General features: G+C 42.2%; 2 protein-coding genes across 3 annotated transcripts; one reads left to right on the forward strand and one right to left on the reverse strand.

Annotated features, from left to right (window-relative positions):
- The first annotated feature begins 2,915 nt into the window (after positions 1 to 2,915).
- Positions 2,916 to 6,467, forward strand: LOC137871840 (somatomedin-B and thrombospondin type-1 domain-containing protein). The gene is made up of 5 exons (XM_068709851.1): positions 2,916 to 3,666; positions 4,631 to 4,825; positions 4,977 to 5,055; positions 5,559 to 5,735; positions 5,939 to 6,467. Exons 1-5 carry the CDS (start codon positions 3,444 to 3,446, stop codon positions 6,054 to 6,056), a joined length of 792 nt encoding a protein of 263 aa, XP_068565952.1. The 5' UTR covers positions 2,916 to 3,443; the 3' UTR covers positions 6,057 to 6,467.
- On the reverse strand, positions 6,369 to 10,829 carry terf1 (telomeric repeat binding factor (NIMA-interacting) 1). 2 transcript variants are annotated; one of them, XM_068709849.1, is made up of 10 exons: positions 10,624 to 10,829; positions 9,828 to 9,917; positions 9,438 to 9,565; positions 9,163 to 9,249; positions 8,899 to 9,048; positions 7,787 to 7,896; positions 7,652 to 7,681; positions 7,432 to 7,544; positions 7,240 to 7,307; positions 6,369 to 7,105 (listed from the first exon to the last, which is right to left on the reverse strand). In XM_068709849.1, exons 1-10 carry the CDS (start codon positions 10,805 to 10,807, stop codon positions 6,944 to 6,946), a joined length of 1,122 nt encoding a protein of 373 aa, XP_068565950.1. In that variant the 5' UTR covers positions 10,808 to 10,829; the 3' UTR covers positions 6,369 to 6,943. The 2 variants fall into 2 exon arrangements, with proteins under 2 accessions (XP_068565950.1, XP_068565951.1); XM_068709850.1 differs by lacking the exon at positions 7,652 to 7,681.

The following is a 10,829-nucleotide window of genomic DNA, read 5'->3' on the forward strand; positions in this document are numbered from 1 at the left end:
TTGTACTCCTCCGGTACAGAGCAGGCATTGCCACATACAATTATCTGTGTTCTTTGAGATAACTTGTAACCTGTTCAGCCTCACTTATCCGTCTCCGAGATGAACCTCGGCCTGAAGACTGTGTTCTAATGACACAAGCCAAGTCAAACATCCAGCTTCGACTCTTTAAATAATGACTCATGCGACGTGTGTGTGTGTCCTAGCCGGGTTCCCTGTTCACAAGAAATAAGATAGAAGACTTTCTCAAATGCCAACGCATGGATAAATGCAGTACACAAACAAAGTACTGAAACTCATAAACACATCAACAGATAATGTATGTACACTCCCTTAACGTCATACACACACACACACACACACACACACACACACACACACACACACACACACACACACACACACACACACAGAAAATGTACAGATGTAAACATGGAGGGAGGAAGTTGAGTAAATTCAGATGATAGTGGACAAAGGCTTCCATTCATGGGACAGAAACTGACTGGACTCCTCAGGAAGAAACAAACTAACTATAATTAATCTTTCCTTGAATATTTGTTTAAGGTTAAATATGTTTGAGTTATATATTGGATTTTGAACTTCAGAATGAGTCTGAAGAACAGTGACAACTTAAAAACACTGTACCACCATGTAAAACATATTAGTTAAAGTCAAAATTTAGAGGCTTTTTGTACTACCTTATACTATTATGTTTAATGGCCCACATACCTCCGTGTGTGTGTGTGTGTGTGTGTGTGTGTGTGTGTGTGTGTGTATGTGTGTGTGTGTGTGTAACATACAGATATTGTGTTCGGACGTGACATCATCCACGTTCCTTTACAACAGGTGGCGAGATGAAAAGGTGAACATTTGTCAACAAAAGGTTTTGAAACTATAGCAACCCAGGTCAGCGGTTACTGTGGCGACTGCCACAGTTTGCATTCCCCACATAGGCGAGATTGAGCGAGGATTCACCCTGCCGTCTGCCGGACGCCCAACTCAAGAAACTAAATCTAATGTCTCTCTCTTTGCGTCCGTCACTATCTCTTCATGTTCGTCAAATAAACTCGTCGCGCGACTGAGACATGAGTTCAGCCTCCGACATGGCAGCTTGTGACGGAGTTTGAAGACCGTAAACACACACTGTTCACCATCTCAAGACAACTTCAGACAAGCTACCATGGGTGTAATCTCCTTTCCTCTCTACTCGCAGACACTGAGGAAACTCGGAGCAGGGTGTGTTACTGTAGGAAGGCTGATTGTCTTTGACAAGTGCACAGTGAGGGCAGGAGGTCCAGGGTTGGGGGCCTGTCAGATGTAAAACACACAGGCTTTGATGTGCACTTCCAACGTGCTGGAGCCACAGCAAACTGATGCAGCTGTAAGACTTGCATCAGTGGACAGATAAAAATCAATCTGTGTGTGTGTGTGTGTGTGAGTTAGCATTAGTGACATTTTAGGGGACTTCGATTTACTAAATGAAATGTCCATCATTTGGAAAACAGACACCTTCTCAAAATAAGTTTTTACTTTTACTTCTGAGGTCAGTCTGGGTTCAACCCCCTCAAACTTTACTATACACTGATTCAGACACATGCTCCTCAGTGATGCTGCTGCTGATGATTATGGTGAAAGATGAAGGCCATTACTGCCGCTTGACCCACCTGCTTATGGCGAGAAGAAGAATCAAAGGACCCAAACAGACCCCCCTCCGCTCTCCGCAAGCTGTTTTTTCAAGAAGCAAAAGCATCCAGATTATTACAAATATCTGCTCCTGCTATAGCAGTAAGCACAGGGAGACCTCATCCCCTGCTACTGCTCCCTGCAGAGGCCTCATTTGTTTCCCATGAGATGGAGGAGGAACTGCTCAAATAAAAGCTGACCTTGCGGAGTTCACAACATCCTCAGACATTCAGGCTCCTTGAGCAAACAAAACATGATAAATGCTTTTTGCCGGAGTCTTGCAAAATTATTGGTCCTTTTTTTCCTAAAGTTAATATGCATGAAGGAAAGCTTCCTTTTGAACTTTGGGTTTTGCAGTGATCTGAAAAACATCTTTTTGTACCGCATGATTAAGAGCAGGCCTAAAAATAGGGCAAAGTAACATGACGTTATCAGCTTTTATAAATTCTAATCTTCACATTAGACATCATAACAATACTTTCTCCTTTAAGCGTAATTTCACTGAGAGAAGCAAATCTAACAGTCGTGGTAATCAATAATACTAATGCGATAAGATTGTCATAGGCATGCCTCTCCACAATTACAGTATGAAATTAATCTGTAAAGAGTTAGAAATGAATTTAACACACTGAAGCGCCAGCTCACTGATTCACCTGTTGTATTCCTGCGATCTCTTGGCTTCCTGCATAAATAGACATTTTGGAAAATACGCTTATTCGCTTTCTTGCCAAGAGTTTAATGAAAAGATGAATATCACTTTCTTGCCTGAATGATGAGTACAATGAGTATGAAGCTGCAGGTTAGATTAGAGGGAAACGGATAGCCTGGCTCTAATCCCAGATTGAAGAATATCTAAAGCTATGCCTATGTAGCTAATTAACATGTATATATTTCATTTGTTCAATCCATCTAAAAAGGTTTTAAAAAAGTGTAAAAACGTCAGGTTGTAGTTAAACCAAAATATCAACAGCTAAATAAAATAAATCTGATAACTCAATTACCTGATCCCATGAAGGTACAAAGCATAACAAAGAAGTGTCTGGATATTTAGAAGATTACAGTAACCTGAAAGAGAATGAGAAAAAGAGAGAGAGGTGAGAACCAAAGGGTGGCTTTACAATGCTCAGCGGGCCCCCTGGCACAATCGTCTGGAGACCTGCCAAATGCTCACATTCCTGCCTTTCTTTTGGGACTCAGAGGTCTGGGGTGGCAGAGTGGCTGGGCGAGACTGGCATCAGGGTCGCACTAAATCTGCAGGGAGAGGGTAAGAAAGAAAATGGGTAAACAACAATAAGACAGGTGAGAAGAGAAGAGCGAGAGAGAGAAAGAGAGAGAACAGAAGTAGGAGGCAAAACCACTCACCCCTCCCTTGCCCCTCACTGTCTCCTCCTGTGTGCGATCAACTGGAGGGAGGTGCTCAGCTGGGAACAAGGAGAGAGTCGCCAGCTCTGAAGGGAGAGGACGCACACACACAATACGAGAGACACGGGAGTCTGATCAGCGCTGGAAAGGGTCGTCCTGTGCTGTCCTGCAGACCCGTTCCTGGAGGGAAACAGAGGGGCTGGACACAGGAGACGGACGCAGGAATTCCAGGTCACAAGGGCTCCTGTCTTGGGTGGGTTGGGCTGGTATTCCCACCTCTCCCTCTCACGGTCATGAGTGTGACAGATGTAGAGTAGGACCAGGGAGGGAATAATCAGTTACAAACTCAGAGGCTATAGTGTTTAACTTCAAGGGTCTGACCTGACCCCCCCCCCCTCAGGATGGGATCTTCTGTGGAGTTTGCTTGTTTGCTGTTGGTGGTTTCCACTCTGGGAAAGAACCACTTGGTGTCCGGGGGTTGTTCAGGGAAATGCTGCCGAGGCAGAGACTTGAGCTGTCTGACCACCGACTGGAGGATGGACCGTGTGTATGGGACGTGCTACTGCGACAAGGGCTGCGTGAGGACCAATGACTGCTGCTTCGACTACTTCACAGAATGCCCAGGTGAGGGAGGACAGGAAGGGATCAGTGCGAATGAGTCACAAGTGGAGGGGCTGTTTTTTTTCTGTGCACACACACATAACTATGTGAAACCAGTGGGAGATAACCTGTCACATGAGATAACCTTTGCTAAAGATAGATTAGCGGAGAGAAGATGAAGATATCTGGAGAAGAAAAATAGTTTTTTAGTACCTGGGCTGTTTATCTGATGACACAGAGCTGTTCCAAATTCATCCAAGGCATGTGAAATTGTTTGTGCACATTTAACTCCACCTCCTAACTTGTGCACTAAAAACAATGACAGCTCTTATTTTTCTTCTGGAGAACACATCACGGCCGCTACATCACACAAACTACCGTAATCAGTTCACCAAATAACCCAGGCAGCTCTGTGTCTAACCTCATTTCAGCGGACTGGCTCACATAATGGAATTAGTAAAAATATTTGAAGAATGCGATTCTGTCAATCAGTTGTAGCAATTACAGTTCCAGGCAAACAAGCCGAGCGTACCTAATATGTGTTATAGGCCGATAAGAGACTAAATCTGCATGCTTAATGCATCAAAGCTTAATCATCGAGAAAACAGGGAGCGACCGAAAAAAAAAAAATAATCACAGGACTTGGTGATTGAATGGGTTGCTCACTTGGCATAATCTCAAACCACTCGGAGTAGAGCAGGAAACAGTAATTCTACAAGTCACAATCAATGCTTCATTGATCTAAAGTTATTTCCTGGATATTTAGCTCCATTACACCGCTTCACAGGGAAATTATAATTATGCAGTCTGCAAGAACGCTGCAAGGTTTTACTGTTGCTGTGACTCACCTCTGCACACACTAAACTAAACGAATCAGTGTTGGTGCTGGGTCCAATTTCTATGAGTTTCACTGCAGCTTGATTGTTTGCTACTACAAAAGGATATCCTGTAATATTCTTTCTCCCACAACATGGGCGCCAACATCCAGCTCAGGACTGTGCTGTGAGCGACTGGAGCTTTTGGAGCGGCTGTGCCAAGCCCTGCCAGGCTTCAGTGCGGGTCCGTGTTCGTCACGTAGAGCAGCAGCCCAGTAACAGTGGAGAGCCCTGTCCTAGTCTAGAGCAACGAAGCGGCTGCAGGGAGTACAGAGACCATAAGGGTGGCCACTGTGGACTAAACTCAGGTACACACATACATGATCCTCACCTTGGTTTACTGTACCTGCAATTGTAGGGGAGTGTTTTTATTTGATTTAATATGCATTGACTTTGCAACTTAAAAAAAACAAACAACTCAGCTTACCAATAGAATACTGAATTGTTTCTTCTTATCAGGTCCTGCATTCATCACCAGCATGGAGTTTGGCAAGGGAAGGCCGAAGCATGACAACTACGGAAACCCCCTGGACCCCGGGTAGGTTTCACATCCTGCTCCTATAAAAGCCTCAAGTACTCGGAAATCTTTAAAATTAAAAAGTTCATGAATGCTAACAGGGGTTAAACTTCATCTGAGCATGCTGTTGTAACCCAAACCCTTTAAAAAAAAGAAAAAAAAAGAAAGATAACAGCTCAACTATGTCCCCATGTACCAGTAGGTGTTTGCTCACCTGGACGTCTGTCTACAAGCCATTAAATATAGCGAATGTTGAGAGGCTGCCAGCAACCCTTTGAAATGGGATACTATTTTTTAATAAAGACCGTCACATGAAAAGCACATGCACAAAAGACCTAGATGACAGTACGAGAGGTATTGTGTGCAGTTTACTGAGTCCCCATTGGTCGATCATTCCATACTCCATTGACTGGTGTGGAAAATGATCCCTGTACATTTACTTTAGTCCTCCAGCTTGACTCCCTGGTCCTAACATCCCAGGAACGACTGTGTGACCCTCGTGACCCTGCGCCTACTCCCCTCAGGTTCTGTGTGGAATTCACGCTGGCGTCCCGGACACCCCACTGTACAGTGGAGAACCGGCCACACACACACTGGACGCGCTACATAACAGAAGGATTTAAAGTGTGTGTGGCATGTGAACCTCCTGCCATGCGCAACAATAGTGGCAGCTGCCAAGGAGACGGTGTGGAATCAGACAAGTATGAACCTATATGTGTGTGTGTGGGTGTGTTCTTTCAGCTTCGTACAAACCTGGTTTACTGACTATTTGATACAAGAGCACGTTACATCTCATGTTTTTCAAATGTTTAAGAGAAGATAATCTAAACTCTTGTAGATGTGAATGTGTGAAATGATGCACATGGTGGTGATACAAACATTGGGGGCTGTGACTGTGTTGCAGAGAAGCGTTGCTCCACTGGCAGGCGGTGGGGAACCATCAGTGCAGCGGGACCTGGAAGAAGATCCAGAAAACCCAGCGGTGCAGCTGTCCGCCACAACACAGCTTCGTCTTCATCTGATCCAAACGAAGCGCCACGGAACGTTCTCTGATCCGGTGTCCACAATAACACTTCACAGCCGAGCTCCGCTCACCAGTGAGACTGAAACACTGTGTTCAGGTCAGAAGCTTCAAAAGGCTTTCAGCTCGAAGAAGAGACTCGAGACTTGTGCAATGCAATGTTGTCTCTAATAAATAATATGCTACTGATATAAAAGGTTTAGCTCTGCAATCACCATGCACGTTTCCACTGCGGCACACTATGTAAAGACACTGTTGTAACTTGTACAGTATTTCACATTTATATTACAAATTAAGCACCTATCAAAAAAAAGATTTTGCATAATTTTTATTGTAACAAGCCACTGTTGTATTCGTTCATTACAATGTCAGAGTAAAAATGTTTAACTTAAAAATATAACAATATTTTACATTTGTGAACTGATTTTTTCCCAAGAAAATGAAACCAAACAAACATGAAATGTTCCCGATGACAGAGGCAACACAGAGTTCAGTGAGCTGAGTGCCCTCTAGTGGTATGAAATATATTTGATGCCAGCAGAGCACAACACACCAACATCATAAAGGATCTATTTCATGTGTTTAAAGGGGTTTAATGAGTGCGGTAGCTAATCCCATTCATCAATAAATTAGAGGTGAATACTTACAGATTTTGTTAACTATCAAATGTATCTTATCATAGAAGGCTGTGGCTATAGCTCAAGTAATCATTATGTGTTGCGTGCCCTCTAGTGGTGTATTGTCTTGGTGCAAACAGAGCAGCAGCAGCAGCAGCAGCACACTGATAACACCTTCAGACATTAAGCTATGGGCTGATAAAAGGTTAGGTCAAGCCTTATTTACAGGTACATTGCTACAATGCAAAAGTTAGAGAGTGACTCCCCCTCTTTACTCTACTTTGTTCGCCTTTATTAGAACTCTCCAGCGGTCTTTGAGCATGGTGCCAGTGCGGCCGTCAAAGTCAAAATCCATTAATATGCGAGACCAATTCCCCTGGCCGTGACGTTTAACTCCACTCACAAGGTATCTGTCCAGCTGGAGTGTCCATTTCTAAACAAAGTGAAGCACAAGAGATTCAATTTTCAGAAATCCGTCCCAAAGTCAGCATTTGAGCGACGCTTCTAATATTCACTTGATTTGGGATTATCATACTGGTCATGAATGAGCGGTGTGGTTCTATTTACCCGAGGTCGTTTTCTTGTTTTCTGGATCTTCGCCGTGTCCTTCTTTGGGGAAGTCATCTCAGATAACTCTGATGGTGGAAGGTCGAACATTATCATTAGTTCTATATTTTATAGAAACTGAAAGCATTGATACATCAGATAAAATCAAAATACAATGTTTTTAAAAGAAAAAACAGAAAAGATGAAACCTACCGCTGCGGGAGATTCTTCTGAGAGAAACAAACGGCTTCTTGCAGTGAATCCAGTCCACTGAATCATTTTGCCATACATCCGAAATCTTAGTTGACAGCAGTTTCCGTTTTGTTCTGTGGAAGTGTCATACAGTGGGACATAAATATTTGTAACCCCACAGCTTGCTGAACGTCTGCTTTTACCCAAACAGAGACCGCAAAGGACACATTTCAACACAAACCTCAAACAAGCAGCCTTCTTCTTATTTTCCCTGTTCAGACATAAATGTACAGGATATTGTTCAATACAGAACAGAAATGGACCATGTGCAAATTTCAATAAATAAAACTGAGAGTGTTAAAAATGTATTTCCTACTTTCTGTTCTCTGGTGATTTGTTGGCTTCTTCTGACAGAGAGCTCTCCTGCGTCGTCACGTCCTCCAAGCCCTCAATGTTTTGTGACGACTGCACCATCTTTGTGGCTTTCTGGTGGAAGAGGCAGACAAAAACACAGACTATAATATTAGTTACTAAATATGAAATGTTCATACTCTTCCAAAACAATAAACTTCCAGGCTTTAAAGAACACTTCACCCACAAAATGACCACTTCTATACCAATTATTCCCCTGTGTTACCTTGAACCTTCGGCCGCTTTTAACAGCAAAACTATTTAAAAACATCCGTTTACAAACTCTCACACTACTCACTATTTAAAACACTTCCACTCAAACAGTCTCACACTTGTGCAAGACAAGGTATACAACTCAAAGTATACAACTCGTCCATGCTAATCTTCTCTGATGTTTTTAAATATTTGTTCCACATGGAGGCATGCAAGAAAAACTTACGTTTTCTTCAAGATCGAGCTAACACGGGGTGAGTGATTGATACACAAATGGTCGTTTTGAGGGTGAAGTATTCCTTTAAGTATCGCCATAATGTGAAAGCAAAGCTAACGAGGCCTGTCATTATAATAGCCTTCTACGTTTAACCTTGGTCAGCGGCTTCTATGCAAATCATTTTTGAAACTTTCTGTTCCGACTCAGAGCAGGAGACTCTGATGTATGCGGCGGTTTGTCCTTCCAACTCATTTTGATGACAAATTGTCAATTAACTATGAACTGGTAACGTCACATCAGCACCTTCAGTTGGTCAAAGGACGAGAGGACCCGAGCGGCACACAACATCAAGATTAATGTATGGACTTTGTTAAACCTTGCCGTTAGCTGTAGAAAAATACTGGTCACCTGATTGTATTGGTCAATTAAAATCACGTGTAACCGAAGATATTCTGCATCTCACAAACAGCAGAGCAGCACTTATCAATTGTCTCTCCCACATTTTCCAAATAGTCTACTGGTGTACGATATGTCGAAACACATTCAATCAAGTTAATACAAAAATACAGGAAATGTATTGTGTCATGTTTGACAGAGACATTTTGACACAGGTTGAGACCTACAACACACTGGCTCAGATCCTGTACCTTGAGGAGGTAGTCGGAGGGATTCTTCTCCAGGTAAGCATCCAAGTAAGATTTGATTGTCTCCAGCAGGCGGCTGAAGCTGAAGCTCATGAGGAACGGGTGGTAGGTTTCCTTTTGTGTCACTATTGTCGACAGCTTCACCATCATGTTCTGTTGAGAAATATTAGTTGTTGAGCATTAAAGTCAATCTTTCTAGGCCAGCAAATATTCCAGTATTGACCCCGTGCTTTTGAAAAGAAAAGAGACAGTAATGGACATACAGACCTGTGGGAATTCATGGTTATTCTCAAACCACTCGAGTGCAGAGGAGGCGGAAGATCTTTTGCCTTTCTCCAAGCATAAAGCCACAGACTGGGAAGATGGGCAAATGCATCAGAATCTTAATCAAAACCAAGACAAAGCATCCCTGTGTGACATCAGGACTTTAACAGCAGACTGTAGCGTTCTCCGGAATTTATTTTATTCTTTCAGTCACATTTAAAGCCATGTCTGGACGTTCTTCGATCTTGATACACCCCAATAATAATCGATAAGATTACCTGGACAAGCAAAAGATGGCTGATGTTTTTGAACAAACTTCCGTCTTCCACAGTGTGCTCTAGGTCTGACCATATTTTGGCAGCAGACATCAGAGGCATCACATGGACTTCCTCTTCAAACAGGACATCTGGGGGAAACCAGTGTATTATATGGTTAAATCCAGGCCGTAGAGGATGTGTGAGTGTGTGGACATTAGTATGTGTGTTTGCAGAGTACAGAAGCACAGGATACATTTTAAAAACCATGAATTTCATTATAGCCTAGCTTCTATGGGGATGCTTGCTGCACGTTCTGACCTCCATGCAGTACTAACTTCCACAAGTAAATGCAGATGTAGACAGATGTTTCAGAGTGAGGCCTGAGCCAGCTGCTGACTTAAGACAACTTACCCAATTTATTTCCATGCATGACTCTTGCAAGAAAAGCACAAATAATCGTTTTCTCATGATGGACATTTCCTTTCAGTGATGGACACAGAGCTAAAATCAAAAAGTAAAACACAAATTTACAAAACCGTGTTAGCCACTAGGTTTTCAAAATCAACAGAGACATGATGATGATGATGATGTCCATGTATTAACATGAATACAGCAACACGATAACAATTTCCTTCTTCATTACTAATTACTTCAAAAAAAAAAGGCGAATTCCAAGGCATGTGTCAGGGGTAAAACGTATGTTATTTTCATCATTATGTTTTTTAAATAATTAAATAAATGTATGTTGTTGAAGCTATGGAACTCACAATTCACTGTTGTAGGTTGTTGAGGCTACTGGGTTTAAAAGCAGGACCAATAGTTTTAGCAAGGAAGCTAACTTAGCAAGTATCTCCTCATAATGTCATTATATTGACGCACTTTGCTAATCTTACCGTTTTTATACAATATCACTTCTACGTAGGTTCAGCAGCCATTGTAAATGCTTAGGGGCTGTGAATGTAGTACAAATTTACCTTTAACGTTACCGGTTAACAACGTAACGTTAGCTTGTTTGTTGTCCATTTGAGTGCACGAGTTATTAATGCTAATTCGAATAAACGAATTTTAAAAACTTTTATCGCTAAAGGTTAAAGTTACCCCCGATATATGTGCATTCGGCAGAGATGCTGCTTGTATACTTTGAATGAGTATAATGTTAGTTAACGTTAGCTAACTAACTAACGCTTTGCTAGCTTTGAAAACTTACCCTGGAAAATCGAAAGCGTTTCATTGAATTCATCAAATTTGTCTTCCTTGAATCGCCGACACAGACTTACAAACAAAAAGTCCAACATCCACCGATTTGCAACAGCAGTAACTTGGGCAAAATTGACGCTTCCATCTATTTGACTTGGAGCTGTAGCGTTTTTATTCTCAATTTCAGGATCCATGTTTTTTTTTATGTATTTCAAT

The sequence above is a fragment of the Cebidichthys violaceus genome, unplaced genomic scaffold (genome assembly GCF_023349555.1).
Source record: "Cebidichthys violaceus isolate CVI_PGR_0920_01 unplaced genomic scaffold, fCebVio1.0.p SCAF_15, whole genome shotgun sequence".
NCBI lineage: Eukaryota > Metazoa > Chordata > Actinopteri > Perciformes > Stichaeidae > Cebidichthys > Cebidichthys violaceus.